This window comes from Anopheles ziemanni, chromosome 2, assembly GCF_943734765.1.
Source record: "Anopheles ziemanni chromosome 2, idAnoZiCoDA_A2_x.2, whole genome shotgun sequence".
NCBI lineage: Eukaryota > Metazoa > Arthropoda > Insecta > Diptera > Culicidae > Anopheles > Anopheles ziemanni.
In genome coordinates, this window is record NC_080705.1 from 36,230,292 (window position 1) to 36,253,828 (window position 23,537).

The window sequence follows — 23,537 nt, forward strand, 5'->3', positions numbered from 1 at the left end:
CACATGACAACATGGAGGGTGGTTTATTGGCCCCGCGAGACAAATGACTGGAGCCATGAAAATTAACGAACCCTGTTGTTTGAATCAACCGATGCCGATAAGTCGCTGCCGACTGTCATGCGAAAAGGTAAAGTTTTTGCCGTTTTATCTCCCCCACCGGAGCGACAGTATGCAGTGGCCATAATTCACCCTATTGCTTCCCCTCCCTCCCCTTAGCGTGGGAGGAAGGATTGTTCGTATCAATAATTCGATAAAACGAGGAGAAAAATAGAGAAACTGTCCACCTACTGAACGCCGCCGTTCGACGACCGTTTGACCACCGAGGAGAGGGAAATGCATCAATGGCACCAATATAACGTTGCAATTTTCGCCGTCTTCGCGTGCGATGTTGGTCGCAGCACGAACCGCTCGGAGGACTCGCGCCAGGTCTAATGACCTGCCTGGTGCCGTACTATTCGGTCGGTTTCGCTGCCGTTAGTCCGAACGCGACGAGCGCTGGTGGCGCCCTCGTTATGCGACCGCTTCCCACTGCACCGGTGCATCGCCGGGTTGCCCATCAATCACCACCGGTGCGAGTATCAATCAGCAAAATTCAACCATTCCGTCCGGAGGCTGCCCCGTCCGTGCCACACACACACACAGAGGTGCATGTGTGCGGGCAGGTGAGGGAACCGAAGTGAAGGCGAAAAACATGCAACATTGGATCCGATACATGTTTCGCGGAAAATCGTCACAGTCATCAGTCAATCGCGGCACCGGTACGACGGACGAAACGGGAGCGGAGAAAGGCAAAGGACGCTTCCGGACGCGAGGGTTGCGGACGGAGAGAACGAGATGGCCACCAATGCCACCCCCTGCGAATGGTATGTTCAACCCGGTCGCCGATGGCCAATAGGTCATGAACGTTTCTTGCGGACCGGTCGAACGCGCGACCCTGTCTTAGAGAAGGGTCTGAAGGGACGCGCCGGCGAATGGTCGGGTCTTAACCCAATGGCACGGATTTTTGCCAGAGGCTTACACTGACCATCGTTTTTAGCAATCGGTTGTTTCCGAGTCGCACTCGACGACGGCAATGGATCATAAATAAAAAGCTGATAAAACCCGACTCATTATTACGATTACGTTGAATGATTTACCGTTTAGTGCACTCACAAACGGTCACGGGTGGAGGAGGTGGGGTGGGCAAGCGGAATGTGACAATATTGAAAACGCTTAACACTGCAGCACGGGATTGATGAATGCTAATGCAGCCCCTTCATCGCCGTAAGCTGCGCCATGAACTGCACTAGCTTTTGCAAAGAAAAGGAATTGACGTACGGTACGGTACGTCATTGTGTTGGTAATATTGTTTTGGTGTGCTTTGAGGAACGAAGCTAACTACAGACCTTGGAGCTCGAACCCGCGACTCACAGCATGATAAATTGAAAACGAACAATTTGAAAGACTTCAACGAACAAACGCTGGCACCAGGCGACGAACCTCCCCGAGTCTCTAGCCATCCAAAAATGTAATTTAAACATTTTTCTCATCCACCCCGCCGGCGGTTGGACTATTTGTTACCCTTCCGCGTGCTCATGCGCTCCTCTCGTAACTCAATCTCAACGGCAGGATATTACCTTTCAGTGGTGAACCGTTTTGAATCAATCAAACTTCCATTTTTCCACCACCGATCGTTGCCCAAGCCGAGCGTCGATGTGGTTGCGATCGATTGTACATTTTTATTATGAGCTTTATTTGATGCTGATTTGATGCCGTCGGTCGGGGTGGCACGCGTACCGACTCGTTAGGGCTCGCGGCCGCGAACGGCGATGATTAATTATGCTCGACGCACCGTCACCCACAAGCGCTCCACTTTGCCGGACGGAAATTATTGTTGTCAAAATCAATTGAACCATTGCTTTACACGATGTTACTCAAATGTTTGATTAGCGTCCGATCGGATGAAACATTAGACGTTTCAGCGCACGGTTTGGGTCCCATGATAGCGCGCAACCGTGGCTCATGTTACGAACGCGGATCGTTTCGGAAGGACGGAAGACAGATTTCCTGTCTCTCAGGAGAAAATGTACGGGCGTCTTGCCTCGTATCAAACCCTAAATCACTGCAAATTATGCTTCCCGCAGCATTCGGAACACGTCACGGAACGTATTCCTTACTTTCCAAACATGCTTGACAGCTGCGGTTTGGTCGGGCAGTAGTTCAATCAAATGTTTGCTTTCCGACTGCCAGTCGCTTGTTTGCCATTTCGAATCCAATCGTGATAAGCCCGGGCACCGTCGATGATCCACGGCATGGTGAAGGGGCACCCGATCGCAGGGAAAATGCGATCCCCCTTTTCGACGAAACCATTCTGACGTACGGTCCCTTCCACCAGACAATATGGGATGTGGCGGGCCATTATTCTTTCGTGCTTTCGATAAATTGTCCATCCCGTAGCGTCTCGGCTGTGTAAATACCGTGGCTAGGTGTAGCTTTCCTAAGGGCTCCGCAAGTCGTTTACCCAAGGATCACCCGCTTCGAACTTTACGCAAAACGATGAGCCGCCGATGATCGTACCGAGCGGGAAGCAAAAGTCAAGCATAGGTTTTTGCAATATTTTACTTTCAAATTTATTCAAATAATCACTGCTTCGGCGATTGGAAGCGGATCGGGAAAGTTCCAATCTCGCAGCTGGTTGGTTTCGCCAACTTTGATAGAGCCCGAAGGGAATCTTGGCGGAAAGCAGCAGGAAAAGGACGCTTACAAGAAGTCAAGAACCCTCCTACAACTCTTCTATTAAAACGAGTGGAAGATGAACTGCATCGAACCCACAGCAAGACAATACCTCGAAGTTGCTTTTTACCAGGCATCCATCGGCGCGCTATGGAAATTCAAATGAAGGCAATATTGGCTTATGAGTGGAAAATAAGGTGATAGCGCCAATGGATCGCCCAGCAAACCGGGGGCATCTACCGGAGGTGGAGGGAAAGATAGCTCAGAGCCTGGCGAAATGGTGGCCCCATTTGGAGAATTGGTTTCTTGTGGTTGACTTATAGCGGTACAATCGAACTCTAGGTCGTTCGTTTTCTTTGTGTCCCGTGTCTCCTGAAACAATCGAGAAGCAAAACTCGACGACTACTTCAGCCTCGATAGTTGTCTTGACGCGACTTAGATGAAATAATGCAATCCCTGGGTAGGTCAAGTTGGAACCAAGAATGACATGCACCTTAGGGAATGATTAAATTACAGGACTAGACTCTTCAATATGAAATTACGCTAGAGCCGATAGTTGTGTAATTGGTTTGTGTATATTGTACTCGTAATTTACGTTACGAGTTGGTCACAAGCTGAGATAAACTTTATTAAAAAAGTTACACTTTTTCGTTCAGCATTTCCATATTATTTAGATGTTCATGCACGCCCCTTAATTTGAACTCCCGTTATAATATGAACAAATTTACGCTACATGATGAAGGCAAATAAATGCAAATGGCCTAGCATATATTTCCCGGCGAACATGATCAGGGACAAATTTCTTCCCACGTTGATAATCTGCACGTCGCGTGCGTAAGACAAATAAAATTATTTTACTACTTGTTTCGGCCGCCGGTGCCGGGTTGTTGTTGTTGCTGCTGGTCGTTTGTATTGCGTCCCCAGCCTGGTCAAAAGTGAGGGAGGGACAACGAGCGAACCGTCGCTCCCCTACGGTATCCCAATAATGAGTGGAGTGTCACACATCGGTGCTAATTAATTTGAACGCGTTCCCTACGGTTAACGAAACGGTTCCCTTGCTGCGCTCCTCCGCCAGCCGCCTTCCCAAATGCGCCGGCGAACGGAAAATGAAGTAGCCAACCGCCGCAAAAGCGGCCCATGGTCTCGCACACCTGGGTTGCGCGGGGCAGCTTCGGTGGCTCGCCGGTAGCGAAGGCTAAGATCACGCCGTTCGTGGCGTGAAGCTCAAACGAAAACAAAACACCCATACGCATAAACATTGCGACGGACGCTGACAGCATGGGCCGACCTGGTTGGATACGCGCGCCCTCTTATGCTTCGTTATGCTCGCCGGGTGGAGCCACGAAGGCGGGTGACGAGCCGGGCCGAGGAGGTCGATGTTGGTCACGAAAATTGTCAAATTTACAATGAGTCGCTCCCGTCGCCTCCTCACATCAATCCCTTGCGAAGTTTCACGCCTCCGTCGGCCGTCGAAGGAAAATGGACGCATAAGCCAAAGACAATGGCACGCAATGTCAGCAGCGCCGCGACTTTGAGACGCATGGAGGGTAAACAAAGAAGGTGCGAAGAAATGTTGGTCGGTTTGGGCAAGGGCTCCCGGCCTCCGAGTGACCGGTTTGAATGTGGACAACAATAAGTGTACCCAAAAACACCTACGGTGGAGGCAAAGCACCGACAACTCGGAGCGAATCATTGTTTTCTTGTTAAGGTGAATCCGTGATGATAGCAGGCCGGGTATGTACACAGCTTGTTTACGGGGGAATGTTTAACAAATAAGTAAAGCTTCAGCAATCAGATTTTTGAAATTATAATTTCAAAAAGCTATGTTCTCATTGCACTTAGTTATGGAATTGTATGAGCTGTTAATCGGCTTAGGAAAACCTAAAAATTGTTAATGAGTTATAAGGAAACGTTGAGTGTGAAATGTTCAAGTAAAATTAGGACAAACAAAAAATATATAGTTATAACTGGTCAACTTCCAAAATCGATCGGTCGATCATCGAAAACACGACACATTATTATATTCTTTCAATATAATAATTTCTAGAGCATTTCAATAAGAAGAAAACCATAATTTACTTCGCAAAGTTTATAGAAAACTAAATTTGATCCAGTTAAGTGATGGTGTACAAGACAAATCAAAGTAAACATTTTCCTAGGAATAAAACAAAATTTATATTTATTCATTCCTAAATAACATTATTTTATCAATATTAAATCACAGTTGATTTCTGACTTCGAATGGCTATAAATAATACAAGAAAGATAATGGAACGGCCGAACACAACTTCAACTTGAATGGATAAAAAAAACTTAACTCCAACTTACTTAATAAATATGAAAAAGAATCATTTCCAAGTGAACGTCCGAGATATACCACGAAAAATACACCAAGATTGCTTGACTCGAGATTTGATGCCACTCTGTGCAAACGTTGCACCCTTTTCGCAAACTCGCAAACAAGCCTGCAGGATATCTTCATTGCTCGGTCAATAAATTGCGCGAAATTTGAAGTACACTTTGCAGATCGCTCCCAACCACGCTTCTGATCGGGAAGCGCATCGAATGCCACTCGAAATCAACCCATTCCCAACAAAAAGTGTCTAAAATAATGCTCAACACGTTGCAGCAGCGAGACGAAAAAAATATGCTCGCCCAAGCGCAACAATTTACCAGACATGTCCACATGTAGAGGATGATGATCTTCAGCAACAGCTTCGTCTTCCGTTCGATGAATGGCCTCAAGTGCGGTTCACCGTCACCGGCTTGGAGTAACGCAGGTGGTAGTGGTGCAGAAAATAGAAAAAAAATCTTCTCCTCACTCGAACCCTTCATTTTTCTCGCCTTTGGCTCGGCCGGGTGGAGCACTGGGCGGTTCGTTAGTCAGGTGAATCCCCGGGTATTTTTTCTCTACCTCTTCTATCCCCACGCACGAGGTCAAGTGGTCACTGGTGTCCATCAGCATCGTTGGCACATCGTCATCATAACTATCATCACTGCCATCGACTTTTCCCTGCCAAACCGAACCGCAATCGTGTCCCATATCTAACGCTCGTTCGTCGCAAACGGTGTTCAATACCGCTAAAGGAAGAGGACACCACGTGCCGGTGCGGTGAAGATCAAAAGTCAACAATTTCTCCAAAAACTCTCCAATCGATCCGCGCGTCGATGAAGGATGATGGCGGTAAGGCGGGGGGTTAAGAAAAAATCTAAATCCCAGTTTGCCAATTTTTTACTCCAATCCGAGCCAATAGGTCAGCCACCTGTCGGCGCGTGGTCGAAGGAATCGATGGTATTTTATTATTTGGCGTGCTTACACAATTCCTTCTGTGCTTGGGTGCCAAGGAAAAAAAGCCAACTTTTCATTTTTTATTTACCTTCGCCTCTAGGCCAAGGTGCTTTTTGTGCTCTAGAATTTTTCCCCTCATACACCTCAAAGCAGTGGGGAATTTCCGGACGCACGGCGAGAGAAGATGTCACCATTTTTAATGAGCTTCCCAAGTGTGTGCAGCCGTGTTCCGTGTACTCGGTGCACGTTGTTGAAAAATTACCACACTGCTTGAACAAATATTGGGCGCTTGTCTTTTGTCCAGCTTCGCACTTGTCCATCCTTTGACAAGAGTGCAAACAGCTGCCATGTGGGTTTTAACGACTCCGACAGTTTGTTTGCTCCGGGGAGGTGGACACTGGACACGCTGGAAGGCTGTTTCCTCGGATTCATTCAAACGAGACTTTTTTTAGCACATCGTTGTGGGTGCTTTGAGTAAACCGCCTTGTGGTGAGGTATGAGTCACAATCTGTACTATTAGCTGATAGCTTCGAAAAAGTTCCCATTGTGATGCAAAACAAGAGTAGCGATTAGAGGATAAAAAATGCGCCAAACTGACGCCTCATTTTCATTCAAATCACTTGTCAACCCAGCCTTGAATATAATTAATTTTCGGTTCTAGGTGGGGCGTTATAAAACGACAGGCTGAAAGGAAACCACAGTTGGATCGTAACAATTAATTTTGATTTATAGTCCACCCGAAGGAATTCAATGATTCGGTTATGATGTTTTAATCTCTCGAACAACATACACTCGAAATACCAGAAAAAAAGGAATAAAAGGAAGGATTTTCGGCTACCAGCGTTGCATTATCCAAAAAGCAAGGCTACGTTGAGGCGAAATCGACAGCGTTAAAACCATCTAATGGGTTTATTTGATAGCTAAACTTGCTGCCCGATTCAATATTCATCATTTCGTCCGGCCGGCCACCCAACTTGATTGACCGTAAATCATTTCGGCCCGGACGGCTTTATCAGCCTAGGTTCACCTGCACCGGCATGCATGTTCGTTGCCTGAGCACGGTACGACCACCTGGTCCCGGGGATCCTTACGATGTCGTCTTACCAGTTTTGGCTCGCCCCCGGGTTGTCCTGGTTCGGTATAATAAAAACCAGTGACCCATCGGCGGACAAAAGATGATATCGATATGATACGGCCGTCGGAAAGAGCCGCATCTTCACACCAGCGCTCCGCGACCGAACGGCGCGATGACGATCTGCACGACAATCGATTGATCGGGCTCGGACACATAAGCAGATAGCGGGCAGTTATCTTTCCCTCCGGCCTTTGTCCACCGTCTCGAGAATGGCGAGAATGATGGGTCGTCACCCCGTTCGGAACGACTATTAATTAGCCGCTGCTAACGGCGTAATAAAACTCGCCTAATGTCCTGGGACGACGAGCTCGCCCCCTCCCAATTTGACCCCGACCGTCCTGCCCGGCGCGGGATCAGCCAGACCATGGCCATCATGGCGCGTAATGTGATCCGGCCCGCGATGATCTACCATTCGCGAAACGGTGCGCCAGCCGAACTAACGACATCGATGCTGCGGGAAGACACGAACCTCTCGCGTCGTGCTGAGGTCTGTGCGCTCCGCTGGAAATCGATCTGTTTCGAGATCGATCGGCCTGGCATCGACGGAACAAAACAGTGCTTTGCATAATTCTTCTCGCTCGCTCGTTGCTCCGCCAGTACGATCATAGTAATTTTGAATAATTTTCTAATCGTAATATAATCGCAAGCCACAATCGCACCCACACGGCGGGGAATGGGAAAGGTACGGTGAGGGTAGCGGTAAACGAAGCGACGAACGAAATCAATTGGTTGAATCATCAATTTGCAACCGGCTGCAAAAGGAACGTAGCAGTTTCTTCTCCTTTTTTTTACTAATTTAATCGAATTGAGCAAAAGCGTCTCGTATTTCAATCCACCCCGCGTGGCAGGATGGAATTACGGAAGCTTCCCGGTGTCTGACCGGGCAGACAGAGATGTCCATTAAGCGCCCATGGGAGGAGGAATAGAGACGTCGGGCTGGCGAAGTCCTGTGGCGGACAACGGACGACCGACGAGGAGAAAGCTCGATCGAAAGAATGACTATACCAGACCATCCCGAATCCGAAATGCGAAGTGGCAAAACATGAAAATTACTACCGAACCAACTTTTGCATTCCGTTTTCATGGCGAGGCGGCACGACGCTGTCGGGGGGGCTCCCCATCCACCCCTATCGCTTTCTTTGGCAACAATATCTTTCCATCTCTAATTTGAACCATACTTTGCGAGGCCTGATCATCGTTTGAGGCGAGCGAACCATAATCTTCCGCTCGAAAGCAACCGCAACACGATCGCTTCGGACTCGTCTGGGACCGGCTGTTCTGGGCTACCGGTTTAGGTCGAGGGTACGCGGGAAGGTCGTCCATAGAAACCCCGAAACAAACTTGCAGAGGGCCACGTTTCTGGCGGCCCTTTAAGTGCTGGCCTCCTCAAGGCGCGGGCTCGTAATCGTATAATTTTCATTTAATTGTTTCAATACGGATCGTGTGGTCGTGCACGGTGGGTGAGAAAATTTCCCACCCAGTGCCCGAAAAGCGTCGCTTTGTTGGAGAAAAGTTTTCCTTGAACTTCTTTCGGCGTCGTTTTTGTTCAGAGTTGAATGTTATTTGGTGAGTTTTCAATATTAAGGTTGGATCAAACCACGAACTCATTAAGTCCGTCGTCAGAACCCTGGACTCACTCCTCATCTATGCTTAAGAATAGTGTAAAACCAGAGAAAAACAAACACAAACCCCCGAAAACGGGCCATCAAAACAACGATTATGTTTGTGGGCCAACACGGAGGCCGGAGATCAAGGATTCCGCTCCGATTCCGCATAATCAGCGATCATTTGCCCGGGCGAGTACCAATTTTCGAATTTGCTCTCCTTGCCTTTCCGCCCGGTGGGGAGTTTGTTTTTCCTTTACGGCACACTTAAACCGACCCAAAGCTGTGTAATTCTATCTCACTTATCTTCAATGAGTGCTAGTTTTGGAAACTGGTCGTTTCGGTGGGCCGCTCGGATCATCCCTGGGACCATTAGCCTCTCTGCCGTCTCGTGTGTCTTTGTTCCTTACATGTTACACGCTCTCCACCCATTTCTGCTCCCCTTTTTTTGTCGTTGCCTGTCGAAGGTAAAAAAATGAACTTGCCCTCGCCACAGGTCCAACATTTTCTCAGTCAAATCGTTTCCTTTCCACCAGCCGGCTTTGACGTAAAACCGGCAGCCCAAAAGGCGGTAGTTGCTCCTGGGGTGAGATCGGAGTGTTTCTTGGGCTTCCAAGAGCCTGCTAACCCTCCGTGGTTTTTTACTTCGCTGGAGGCAACAATTGCTCACTGCTTCAAAGGCTAATCAAGCAGCATCGGCTAAGAGGGCGAATTATCTTTCGGGTGCTCGAACCTTCACACCCGACCGCAGCTTCCAACCCCGGGTAGCCTTCGCGTGGTGTAAAAGGAAATTTGCCTTTCCCTCTCTTCGCGGGGCTAAGCCGCCGTCTTCGGCTGCAAAATGAACACACAAAAGCTAGACGAAAACGATCGCCCCAAACCGTGCGCGCAAGCAAAAGGTACTTATTTTATCGTTCGACCACAACAGAGTTTATCTTAATCCTAGCCTCTCTATCGCTAATAAAAGCATCTGCAGCGTACGGATACTTATTCCCTCGGTAAGAGCATGTTTCAATTAAACTGTCCTTCTGCTCCGGGGTCAACCGGCAACCGTTTGGGGAGGGGAAGGGTTTTACCCACACCCGAACACCTATGGGAAATTTGTTGTTTTTAAGCACCGTGTGTCGATCAAACGGTTTGGGACTGGGAATTTATTGAGCTCCGAAAAATACCTGCATAATTTGAAAACATTTACGTACGCAACGTCCCGACGATTAAACGCCGGCAAATCATGCATTTAATTTTCTGTCAAATCTTTCCCCACCCCTTTCAAGGGGTTGCAGATTTTTCGCACACCCTTAAAACCATAAAACCCCAGCCTCATCCATCCAGCGAAAGGACCGACCAGACGGTTTGGATCGAAGACGCCACAGTGAACACCTGCTCCGATGGCGGCAATTTTATTTCATCTTACATAAATAGTTTTACCAAACGGCGCATCGCATGGAAGGCGTTTTATTTTTTTGCTATTTTTGTGGTTGCCGAAAATAAAACGAACGTCCTTCATACAGGTGCCTTCTATCCTCTCTCTCCACCTAATAGTGGGCAAATAAACCGCCGAAAAAGACGATCGCAAATTAAATGCGCCGTGCGGCGAATGTGTGATGCTCGGCAAAATATTGCCCCCAAATTGTTCCCTTCCTCGAAAATCACCGCAAAATTATTCCCTTTACCAAAGCTGAGTGCTCCGGGTTTGGGGTTATCTTTGGGAATTTGGGGTTCTTTTTTAGAATGTGGCTCATTATTCACCTTCGACTCGCGGGCGACCTTCGTTCACTTGCCGGCCACCAGTGGCCACCTCCCGCTCGACCGGACTCGGAGGTCCCGTCGGAGTCGTGTGGATTTTTTCGGTTCGGTTCCATCCTCCGACCCGTTAATGAGACCTGCGCGGAGCGGTAATAAAACTCATCGTACATGATGCGATGACGCGTTGGCTTGGGAATAAATGGAGGAAGGATTGGGAGAAGGGGAGGTGGGAGAGAAAGAAGAAAACGATCATAATCCGGCAACAAACCCGTCCACCATAAAACGACCGCCGGTAGGCAAGCCGAGAAACGGAGAAGAAACAAACTCAACCGACTCAACTCATCTTTCCACCAGCGGGTTGAGGATCATCTTTGGTGCTTTTATTTAACTTTGGGGTGCGGTACGCGACCTGCGCAATGCTTGGCTCACTCCCAGGGTGGAGAAGCAACCGGCAGAAGCTGCAGAAGTACCGCTTAAGCATAGCGCTAAGGGTCCGGGAGGGCGAACAAGGGGATGCGCGAATCGATGGCGTGGCGCGAAAGAGTGAAAAGTCAACGAGCGGGAAAAAAGCGGGACGACAAAAATCGGTGAAAGTATTGACCCACAAAAGCTTCGACGCCCGGTGCCGAAAATGGGCAGGAAAACACACACGCACTGCAAATCCCCTCCAAGGCCCAGGTTCAGGAATGACCCGGCGGAGGGAAGTGGGTTTTGTTTTTGGCTGGAAAATAGTGATCACAAAATGACAAAGAAAAACAATCACCATTTTAATTTTCCAACATCCAACCCAAGTGTGTCATACGTGGGGAGTGTGTCATTCCCGCAAAATACACGTTGACGTTGAAATTGATTTTCGATTATGTTCCGCCGTGTGTTTGGGCGATGTAATTGGAAATTATGTTCATTTCTGCTTGGTCAACGTTTTTCGTTTGGTTTTATTTCCTTCAAACTTTTAAGATATAACTTTTGCTTGTACTTTTTTCTTGAACATATTGTAATTGTTGTCGAGTTTTTGAGCCACAAGCACCCGAGCACTCACACAGCAGCAAACATCTGCGTGACCCTCTTCGCCTTTACCTTGCCCAAAGTACACGCGTGTTTCTTGGAGAAACATAATACTCAACCATCTTGGGCTGAACACTCGGACCGCGCGGTGTGAAGCAAGTTTCTCCGGGCTTCTTCATTTACCTCTCGAATGCCCCGGGAGGTTGCGTCCGAGCCCGTGGTGCCCAGCAGCATACGCAATCGGTGGTTGACCAAACGCAAACACACTTGAGCCTGCACCTCCCGGTCTGAAGCGTCCGCGCAGGGAAAGAATGCGATCAGCTGGACGAGCCATCGGTAAGCGCAGAAGTGCCTTCGAGTAGCCGAAAGCCACTCTTCGAACATTTGTTAGTTCACTAACGAAAAAAAACGAGAAACAGCCTCCTAAAACCTTAGGATGCCTTGCAACGCAAATGATCTCCATACAGTATCCTCCCGCAACTGGGACACTCTGTCTCTCTTTTTCACCCACACATACTCTCTCGCTCTCACATTTCCGCCAATGTCATCCAGTGAAGCGTATCAAACGGCCTTCGGTGGACCGCTTTTGTGCCGCTTTGCATCTTTTACAGCAACTGTTGACAGTTCAATTTGTATTGTTAAGTGTATTTACGCTGACCACTTTTTTCGGGGTTTCGCGGGCTCCAGCCAAACTGTGAATTGTTTTACTTCCAGCTCACCCACTTCCACTACTTCAGGCTCCCGGAAAAGGCGGACAGACCAGCGGAATTGGTTTGTTTTAAAGATTTTGCATTCCAACCGGCGTTGCGAAGCCGCCAGCTTAAAGCTTCAGTTTTATGCTTCCCCCTGAGATGAATGTAGCCATTTTTTCCCTTCTTCCCATCGGAATCGGTTTTTACGATACCCCGCACGGTTCGATCGACCTTCGGCGGGGCTTAACTCCCTTGCAAGGAAGCCGATCGCCGATTTCGCCCGAGGATGTGGTTAAGAAAAAAGTGTTGACTCCTGTTCGGTGCTGGAATTCCGTCTTTCCTTGGACGAAGGTTCGGGCCACAAACCGGGTGGACATGCAAATAAACTGGCAAAGCAATTGAGATGTTACCAATCACCAAATGAGTGTGTGTGCGTGTTTATGCCTACCTCGGTATGAATGGGAAATGGAGAAACACCTAAGCCTGGTCTCTAGGCGCTGTTGGATTGTAGAAGAGAAGACATCACTCCGATCCGATCGAGACATTGGATGGGATCTATGAAGGGTTTACCAAGGGAAGGAAGTGGAGGGGATTCTCGTGTTTGGCCACAGTGATACAAACATAGTGTGTGCACAAGCGTTTGTAGTATCACTTAGCGCGTACATAAGACATTCGGACCCTGCCATTGACACGATCTCTCATAGCCACCAGTTACTTGCCACTCGGTGGAAGTCTTCTTCCACAAGATCACTCGCTCCTTCTCCATCCTGGGGACGAGAAACAAGCAGTGGAGCGGTGTAAAGTGCCGAATTAAGATCTTACATTGTTTGGCGCGAGTTGCACCATTATTGCTTTTTCAACGCGATGTTTATCTATTTACAATCGTCCGGATGAGCCCGAGATCCTACCGTTTTCGCCGAAGGTTAGAGACGGTGGTATCGTAAGAGTATCAAAATTGCTGGATGAGTCTTCAAAACAACCCATCGGGAATTCTCCTGCCAAGAAAAGAGCCTCAGGTATGATGATGTTGACCGGTATCAGATATCCAGAGTGCATCTGGGAGTTCCCGGTCTAATCTCTGATGGGTTACTTCTATTCTCTGTAAAACATCGCAACAGGGCACGTTCGGAAAACATGATATCAGACATGCTCACCTCATCTGCTACTTCCATCGGAAAACATGGTCCGCAAGCATCATAGACAGTGGCATAACATTGCAAAACGGTTGTCCTAGCCTTCCGTTCAAATCTCATCCCTTTTGCCGACTGTGGATTGTCCTCAATAACCACGATATCACCTTGCACCAAAGCTCTATCTAGCTGTTGGAAGGGAGCAAGTCAACCGAACGGCAATGGTACGGCACAGACACTCCAACTCGTGTCTCTGTAGGCACTCAGTCGATCGACGGGACATCCTAGCCTACACCGTGTGGCACATTTCCACTCGGGCCAGCTTTTACCCGATAATTAATCTCAATAAAACATTTCACTCTGCAGCCGTACCAATGCACCTTCCTTCCTTCCTGTTTCCCTTGCCCCACCCAACCTCATCACCAAGCAGGCACGATCAACCGAACGAACTTTGTCAGCGGCTCGTAATTAATGAACGGCTGAGCGCTTTATCGCGCACATGGACCGTGTCGATGTCTTGTTTTTCCCGATCCCTTACTGCTTCCACGCTCCCGCGGGAGTCCGGGAAGTACTTGCCAGCGTGACTACCCGAACGTCCTCTTGCTGTGACCCCGTTCCCGAGCGATTGGTAGCACGGAAAATTTGTAGAAAACGTCTTCCACCCGGTCGGCCACCCACATCGCGCGTCTTAACGAAAGCGGATAATTGAAAGCATTACCGATTTTCCAGCCGCTCAACTTCTTGCTTCATTAGCACACGTTTTGGTAGGCATTGCAACTAGCTTCGGTCGATCTTTCCGGGTCGTTTTGACAGAGCAGCGAGCGATCCGATGGAATCTCGTGCCTATTTCTTTCGCATCATGGGTCTTTTATGATGTTTTTGTCGTGTTCGGGTTTGGAGTCTGAAATGCGATGAATGCTGCGTGGGGAAGAACGGCGAGCATAAAATATTTTAAAACGCTTTATGGTATGCTCGATACCCTCTTCTACTGTTTAATTTCGCCCCATGGGGAATGGGGCTGCGAGCCTTAATCACTCATTTGTCTTAGGTTTCCTCCTTTTTTTCTCTTTGTTTTGTCCATTTTTTCCCTTCAACAGTTTCAACGATCCGGCTGCCCGTTTTTGCTAATGATACGGATTCAACACGTTCCTTGGCTCTCTCTATCTCTCTTCCTCAAGATCTCAGGCCATGGCATAACCCCAAGAGCCATCTCGAAAAATTCAACCAGCAAACCCAAGATCCAAAATAAAATGAAAAACAAAAAAATCTCTGCAAATGAACCTCAAAAAATCTCCCCGTAATCAGCGCCTGAAGATGCCTCTACGCGCCAATCGTAAAGATCTGCTTCTTGGGTGGATGCTTTGGATGCTCCCCGGCGACGACCCCCACGTGGAACCGGAGGACCTTCGAGCGCAGCTCAGCCTCTCCAGACTGATGAGAAAATTGCGATAAAGCTCCCCCTCGGTGGTGCGTATTCGGTTTCGGCGTTGGCCATCGTTTCGTTTGGGCCTTTTCTTACGAACCATCCACAGAAAATCCGTCGTCCGGTGCGACGGGAATGCCTTCCATTCGGTTTAGTTGTGTTTTCGTTTTGTATTTTTGTTTGCTGCTCAGTATGAAGTTGCATCTCGAGTGTTTTATTTTCGTACCGATTCGTCTCCGGTTGTCCCTTGCGCGCTAACTCTTTCTCCCGGCCCCGTTTTTCGGCCGGGTAAACTTGGTAGCAGCTCGAGCCGAGCCGGGCGAAAGCGAAAGTGACGATGATTTTTGGTACGAATGGAAAACAAAAAAAAACGCGACGCGATAAAAGTCTTGGAAGATGAGCCTCAAGCCTCCCGGATTTTTGTTTTATTTTCCTTCGCCCTCTGGCATTGGGTTTATTGCTGCAATGGCTGTGGATCTCCCGGGACTATTTTGAAGTTTTTTTTTTACTACTACGACTTTTCGGCCTCCACGCAACCATCCCCCTCCCTCCGGCTTATGTAATGACCGATTTTTAGAGTTTACACACGGCAAACAGTACGCGACCGTGGATTTATTTTTGGAGGCCCGTTTTGCGGGGCATCTTATTTTGGGGTTTTATTTTTACTCTAGCAGACCCTTGAACTGTACTTTAAAAGCAATAAAAAGACATTATTTCGAATACGCCAAGTCATTCCACCGATAAATTCTTTCTATCTTACTCGTAGTTTATTTGCGAACATAAAATTCTGCTTTAAATTTTAAGCGATCCTCAAACTTGAATCGAACTCTCGTTTTGAAAGTAAACAGTATTGTATAATTTTCCAGTTGGATGTTACTCACTGTTGCAGACATAACTTTCTGCGCAAATTTCCACCCACTGCGTGCGGGAAATGACATAACTTCCCGTCGGTACGTCACATTTATCCATTGCTTTCGGGGTGCGTGCGTCAATTAAAAACCAATAATGACTTTGACAAAACCCAACCAGCGGCTTTTGATATGGAACTTTTTAATAGAAAGCCATTCCGTTTTGCCTTTTTCGACATTCCACCACGATGAGTCGATATCTTTTACATGCGATTTTGCTATCCATCAACTTCCACCCGCTACATAAACAGTGGGAATTTGGAAAATATTTACGATTCCTCGAGCAATGTCTCATTTTTGTTTCCTTCGGGCCGTAAAGTGATTTCACACGCGAGTAAAAAGTGTAATTACTTGACTGTTTGTCGTTGAAAGGTAGCACTAAAAGATATTCACATTCGGCATAAGCAGTTGCGAATAAAACGAACCCTTCAGTTGCGATCAAAACTCGCTGGCTCGAGGTAATTGCAAGTGTTTTATGTGTACGACTTAAATTAAAGTTAAATTTCAAACGAACAACACAAATACCCATCGATTACGATGCCACTATGGATGGGTCCCTTTCGCCATCTTCTGCAGGCCCATTTTTCCTCCGTTAAACACGTTTCCCATACCCCTCCGTCGGCCAACCCTCCGAGGGTGCTAATTTATGGTGAACGAACACTTAAGATTAAGAAAGATATTATTATAAATTTTCTCCCTTGCCCACCTGGGAGCGGGGAAGGATCGATGGCTCGGTGTGCGCGAGATGAAGCGAGTGTTACGCATGGAACGTCCGAAACCGGCCGGTACCGTGGGCTGGGCGGGTGCACACAAATGGCAGGAAATTAAATAATTATAGCACGCAAATCAAGAAGAGGTTCTCCGAGGGTTTGAATCCGGGATTGGGGGGTCCGCTAGGGGCGGATCCTGAGCCTGATTCAAAGTGCACGTTTTGCGCCGACCGACGCCATGCCGGAACCGATTCGTACGATTTATGTTGACTCAACTTTGACCTCCCCCCACCTACCGCATCCCAGCGAGATTGAAAACCAAGTTGATGAGATCAACCGTATGACCAAAGAATGATGCATTTGAGATGCAAATTCCTTGGTTAACTGTGCTTCTTAATGCAAACAGCAAATATTACAAATAAACAAAATTTTTGGTCCCATCTTTGGCTGCAACTTTGTACACAAACACACACAATTCATTAACCACCGTTTAAACAAAGTCCGAAAAAATACGATCCCGACGGAGCTTTTGATGATCGCAGCTCGCCGTCCAACGTGAACCGGTGTGGCTCGATGCATGGAATACTTTATTTTAATCTTCCCCCCCCGCACCCACCACTGGCAGAAATTTGTTTTTATTTTTATGTTTAATGACCCAAATGGGTGTCGAAAAAAAACAACGCAAACCTGTGTAGCTCCACTTTATAACCGGCATGCATACGACGGTAGTGCATGCATGGTAAGTGCAGCACATACCGACATCCATTTCCATTCTTACGGGCGCGTTAATTGAAATCTTGATTGATGATTCGGTGCTCTCTCTCTCCGCTGCCGACAGCGTGAAAACAGTGAAAAAGGGCTTCCTTTTAGCCAAGAACGGGGCCGCTCGGGAAAAGCCTGACCGTAGGAAGAGAACCGCACGTTGGTAAACCCCCGGTTGATTGATTATGCGATGCTGCACACACACAACAACAAAAAAAGGCGCAGCCGTTCCGTTCAATGATGCACTTTGATGGCGGTGGCGGCAAGCAAAAAAAAAGGAAACGCTTGACGCCCGATGCGGCGAAAAAGGCTTTTTATTAGAGTTGATTAAAATTATCATAAAACAAATGCTCCCTCCTTCGCTTTACAAGGCGGTTAAATGTGCCGTTAGGGGGTGCGGGTCGGTTTCACCGGATGGTCCGTTACTTGGGGTCTCGCGGTTTTTCTTCCCTTTCTTAAAATGGTTTTGCAACTGTTTTTATTTTATTTTATTTTTTCATAGCCACCTTTGGGTAACGAGCTAGCCAGCTCGTGGCGGCATGCAGAATATTGGATGCAGTTGTTGCAATTTCGATGTACGTACTCTCGGAAAAGCTTGTGGCAGTAAATTCTAGTGACGATTGCATTAATTTTACGTCACGATTGTTTTATTGATTTGTTCATCCCGGGCGCGGCGTATCCTTCGGGAGGCTTTGATTTGCGGCCAACTAAGCGTTCCTTATTCGGGTAAAGCGTTTTGATCCGAGAAGGAGCAGGCCCGGCTACCTTCTTGTCATGTTGCACATCTTCGTCCGGCCGCAGCGATGAATTCGCACCGCATCGAATCGACTCCGATTCCGAACTCCTTGCCCCTTGTTCGGGGCCGGAGGAAGCGAAAGGGAAACCCCGAGGAGACAACCGAATTTACCCTGATCAGTCACGGTCACGCAATTATGGTGGCTCGGTCGCGCGCACGGAGGGAGGGCAAACCCATTCGAATCGAATTAAGATTTCATCATGCACATACATACACACACACACACACCCTGCCGCTAGGGGCCCTCCACCCCTTTCTCCTCGGCAGCAATGATATGAGCCGTGAGTCCAGCCGCACCGCTCGTTGTCTTTTCCTTCTCGATGGACGTTGTTTTTTTTGCCTTCTCCCGTTTCGGGTTTTGTGCATCAAAGTCCGGCCTCCCCAGCGGGTGCCCAACATGCAGCACACATGCAACCCAAGGGGCGCAGAACCCCGTTATGTTGGCCCCGGCGTGCCGTTTTAAAGACCCCGATCGCGGCCGAAACAAAGCCACGGCCGGTGAGCGTGAAGAGAAAAATCACGTCAGGGCACACGTTCCGTCGGCCACTTTTTTTCCTGCTCACATTTTCGGGGCGCCAGTTTTTCCCATGAAATGTTGTTGAATTTTGGTGGTTATTTTTTTTCCCTAAACACATGTCATTCCGTATACCTAAGCGGAGCGGAATGGGTTGGATCGCGGCGATGGAAACACGGTGCACCAATTGAGGCTATTATCAAACGCGCTATCGAGACACGACGTGCAGATGAAAGTGACGCGAATCAAATCAGCCCCAGGAAGGAGGGTTGAAAGGCGCAACTATTCGTGGCACCCTGTCATGGTGGTACAGTTTCTGTATGTTCCTGGTCTCTTTAGGCTGGCGTGGTCCCAAGAGATTGTAAATCAAACTCCAACATCAAGTAAAAATGACGATATTTTCCCACAATGAACGCATGGTTTTATTAAAACTCACCTTTCCTATCACTGGACTTTCAATTTGGTCAAAACATCACACCAAAATGCATTCTCTTAATTGAATTCTACTGTTGCGTAGCCTTTAAAAATTGAAAAATTATTCACCACTCCCGAAAGGGGTTGAAGACCATAAATTAAATAGATAACCAACTTTAATTTCTATAAAGATGAAAAAGATAAGACTCCATTGGGCTTTACCCACTTTAACACACTGCGTCAAATGGTCCATTCTCCACACCTTCTGTTCTATTCGGTACATTATTCTGCTGTACGCTTACCTGCTGCTCCAACTCGCTTTCCCCTTTCCATTACGATGTGACAATAACAGCAGACGCCGGCTGTTTATTAATCAACTTGCTAAATATCACTGATTTTATGGCCTCGTGAGACTTTTTTCCCACTTCACCCGGGGTGTTGCCGGCAATTGAAGTACCTTTTAACCGAGCGGTTGGAAATGTAATCATAAGTGAGTAAGGAGAATAAAGTAGAATAGAAATTGGTGTGAAATGGAGGACATTCATCCGCTAGGGACAACAAGGAATCGTCCTTCAGAACACGCCCCTTTTTCTCACCGCATCTTTGCGATCTCTGTTCAAAAGGATCGTGAATATTAAGAGGGACCGAATCTTTTGGAAAAATTTGCAACTCAACGCACGCGCAATTGTTGTGAAACGCCATTTTTTGTCCTTTAGGCAAATGCGGTCCACGGTGAAGGATCTGAAATCAAAATAAAGTAGGAATGAAGTTTATGGTTACAAAGCAATTGTTAGCGACGGACAAAATCATTCCAAAAACGATGTGGAACCATTGAATACCGTTTTCCAAGCAGTGACTAGTTTTATCAACGTTTCTGTAAACTCAAATCAAAATTTGGCGTGCGAATACATAATCAAACAATCGCAAATCTGGGCCTTAACACTTAAAACTTTTATGAGGATGAGTTCGCAATAAATTAGTAAAAAAAAGTGTCACCCGATGGTGTCGCGATTGGTCGTGCAAATGTTGTGTTTTCACCAGGCGATTTGCCGTTGTCCTCTGATCTTCGGTTGTGAAGGAAGATTTCGCGTGCGTAGGTGAATTTGTCGCGCGCCGTGCCAGTATGGAGATTTGCGATAAGCCCGACCGCGCTCTCTAAACAATCCCTCCATCTCCATCTAATTACGTTCAGAGAAGACACCGCCAAAGAAGTGGGGTGACGACGGGCAACGGCAAAAACCCGACCTCTGGCACACAAAATTCAAGAAGATGATTGTTTGTGTGCCGCCCGCCACTAATGTCCGCTAATCTAACGGCCATCGAAAAGTCTTCGCGTCGATCGTAAAAAAGTACCAACGCTCGCCCAAAAAACCCCTTTTCGCAGATAAGCCGACGATAACTTTGACGATGGCGATGGTAATGATGATGAAGATGATGATGATGGTCTAGGCGCAGATGACGAACGAAAGTTAAACGTAAACAGCCAACTCGTCGTTGGAGTCCGAGTCCATAGCGCACGCCGAAGTTTGATGGTGGCCGAAAGAAAACTGTGAACTATGAGTCCTGCGTGAGTGAAACACTATCGCCATTGCGTAGGATGATTATGATGCTAAGCACTTACGGTTAGTTGAAAAGGCAGCTGAATCGTGAAGGGAGGTCTCCGGGGTGGTTGAAATCGCAATAAAACGATTCCACCTCCGCAAACGAACGAACTCCGCGCGCTCAACCGCTTCATTGATGCCGAACGCATGGCGGTCCGGTGAAATAGTTTCCGCACACTAACCGTTTCCCCGATCCTCTTCTCTCTCCCCATCTCCGTCTCTTCAGGTGCTCCCCAACTGCTATCGCGAGTGGCAACCTCACCGGTCCCATCGGCGATCCCATCCGCTGACCCCACGTCAGCGACGCCCCAGACAGCGAGTCTGACGAGCGCCGGGAGTCCCCTGACGCAGCCGCCGACGCCGACGCAGCACGCTCGCAGTGGTCCCGGTTCCGCCTCCGGCACCAGCGACCATCCGAACGACCACCTGCGCAAAGCAACCGCGGACAGTAGTAGCAGCTCAGCGACAAGCATGTTACTGCTGCAGCCACAGGTGAGTTATCGAGATCGATCGATCGAATTCAGAACAATTTCATGCTTCCATGGCTGTCTAAACTAACCAGGAAGGAGATCACTTTCCTGAGGGGTACGAAAATTACATGCTTCAATCGTGTACTGCTATAACTCATCTGTTATGGTTGCTTTTTGCCTTGTTTTGGAGGATTTTATAAAAACAAAGTGGGATTCAAGATAACAGTAGAGATTAAATAAACAACGTGTTAGAGTGTTCTTTAACTCAAAGCTTTAAAGCTCGCCGCTATTCAAGGGTGTTTATTTGGGTAGAATTATGTGCCACGAAGTGCTTGCTGTAATTCATTATTAAGTTGAAACTTCATTTATGTTCAACTAGTTTTTTGAGCCCAGGTACCTGGCCCGTGGGTAATTCCTGACTCCCCTACCGCCCCATGAAAGGTCCAATTTCGTCCACTTTACTGTTTCTAGATCTTTTTGTAGAAGGTCTATTGTGTCGGCATTTCTCGAACACCTGTAAAGGAGTTCAAATACAAATTCGGATTGCGGGATCTACAATTAGATGGGAAACATTCTGGCCCTCTTCCTGTTCGACCTGTGCCTGATATTGCCGCACAGGATGTGTTGCTTTAACTGAAGCCCCTATCGACGTCTACCAAACATCTCGGTCAATCCAGTAAGATATTCTTCAAAGCCCAGTCGATTTACAGCCTATTGCTTCAGTTTCTGTGCTTCACAGGACAAGAAGCCCTACTACCGGTGTACTGTAGGTACGTCACTATTTAAAGTGCCAGGTTTTAAACTCCTGCTACGCATGCTAATCCACATTGATGGCATGCGAATTGCGCATGGCATTGGCCGATAGAAAAAACCTACTCAAACAGCAATAAAACAGTTCAGAGAAGTAAAGAGCACTGCATAGATTACTCGCTACCTCTGCTTAAAGAAAATTGAATGTTGCCGGTGGACATCCTTCTTTCTCCATACCATCCATGTCGCATTCGCTCCACGTTCTACTGCAAACTATTCCCCACGTTTCGTTTTCTCCGCTCGTTTGCTTGTAGCTGAGGATCCTTCTGGATATAAGTCGATTTGTCAAAGGCGCAGTATCAGCTCGACGGCCGGAACACTCTGAAGCTTGCTATCCCCGCTTTTCTTTTCTTCTTCAGTTTGTAGTTTACATAAACAAATTTTTCAACACTGAAGATGCAATAAAAACAATCCTTATCTGTTTTATTAAAAAACAAATGTTCGAAATTAAATTACCTTACAACATTTTACATACCTTGGTCATACCCCTACCTACCTTGGTCATGCCATTTTCTTGAAAAAACTGACCTCCATGAAACTGGCAACACTAACCCTACTCATACAATAGTAAACAAAGCAAGCTGCCAACTTCACCTGCAGTTCCAACTTGTTTTTGTTGAAGATTTGTTTGTTTCAGTTTTTGGTGAAATCAATGTTAAAGGTGAATTTGAAAGTGATTATTCACGGTACTTTCGTATGTGTAGTGCTTTTGGGTCAGAATCTTGTGCCGTATACGTTTCGGTAAATGAACGTTTTCAATGCGTATGCGTATGTGTATGCGTGTTGGTTTCGACCTTGGGCTGGGTGCGTTTAGAAGATTTGTTTGTTTCAGGTGAAATCAATGTTAAAAATGGATTTGAAATATTCACGGTACTTTCGTGTGTGTAGTGCTGTCGGTCAGAAACTTGCGCCGCATACGTTTCGGTAAAAGAGCGTTCGCAATGCGTATGCGTATGTGTATGCGTGTTGGTTTCGAGGGCTGTCAGGCCAGTGGAAAGAAACGCTATGACCAAAAAACGCGTCAAAAACGCTTAAAAACGCTTTAACTAAATTAAGTATAAGGATATCAAATGCATGTTAACACTAGAATCCAAACAAAAATTTCAGACTTTTCCACTCGACCAGTTCCAAGAACCAACTAAATTACCCCTAGAATGCTTTTTAGCGGTCATTTTGATCGCTCTTTCTAAAATGCAATAACTTTAAGATTTTTCAAATCCATAAATGGCCCCTTTAGTATATTTGTTGACTATATTTTGTCGTTTTTGGTTTTTCGATCCAGCTAGCACGGTGTAAAGAATTTTTTTTATTGTATCATGTAAACCCTGAAAAAAGTGTGCACTAGAAAGCTAGTATGTTCTGCATAATTTATAAAATAATATAATATTTTTGCGATTACAAAGGGCGCCATATTTTAGAAATATTCAAATACGCAATTTTTGGCGTAGTTAAAAAATTTGGCAAGATTCCAATGCAATGTACTCTAGTGTTAAAAGAAACGAAAGTAATGAGCATTAACTAACTTCAAAAAAGAGATTTAAATTTGATCTTCTCTTATCACTTATTTAATTCACTTACTTTGAAACAGATTCTTGCGCAAACATGATGGAAATTGTAGGAAAAACGAGACGCAAGAAGATGGCAGACAGGGTAGTTACGTTTCGATTGTTCAATTTGCTGAATAACCCAATACAATCGAAACATTAATTGTTCATTTAGGACTTAACATTAATCAGCGAAGAAAACGTATCCTTCCTCTTTGAAATATCTCGATTTTACTTTTCTCGAAATTGAAATCAATATTTCACCGTCCTAC

General features: G+C 46.9%; 1 protein-coding gene across 1 annotated transcript in view; it reads left to right on the forward strand.

Moving 5' to 3' along the window:
* The window catches only part of LOC131281783 (probable nuclear hormone receptor HR38), a 109,545-nt gene that overhangs the window by 77,479 nt on the left and 8,529 nt on the right, over positions 1–23,537 (forward strand). Inside the window, exon 3 of the mRNA XM_058311133.1 lies at positions 20,668–20,933. Within this exon, the coding sequence (XP_058167116.1) occupies positions 20,668–20,933 (266 nt within the window). The remainder of the gene's footprint in view (positions 1–20,667; positions 20,934–23,537) is intronic.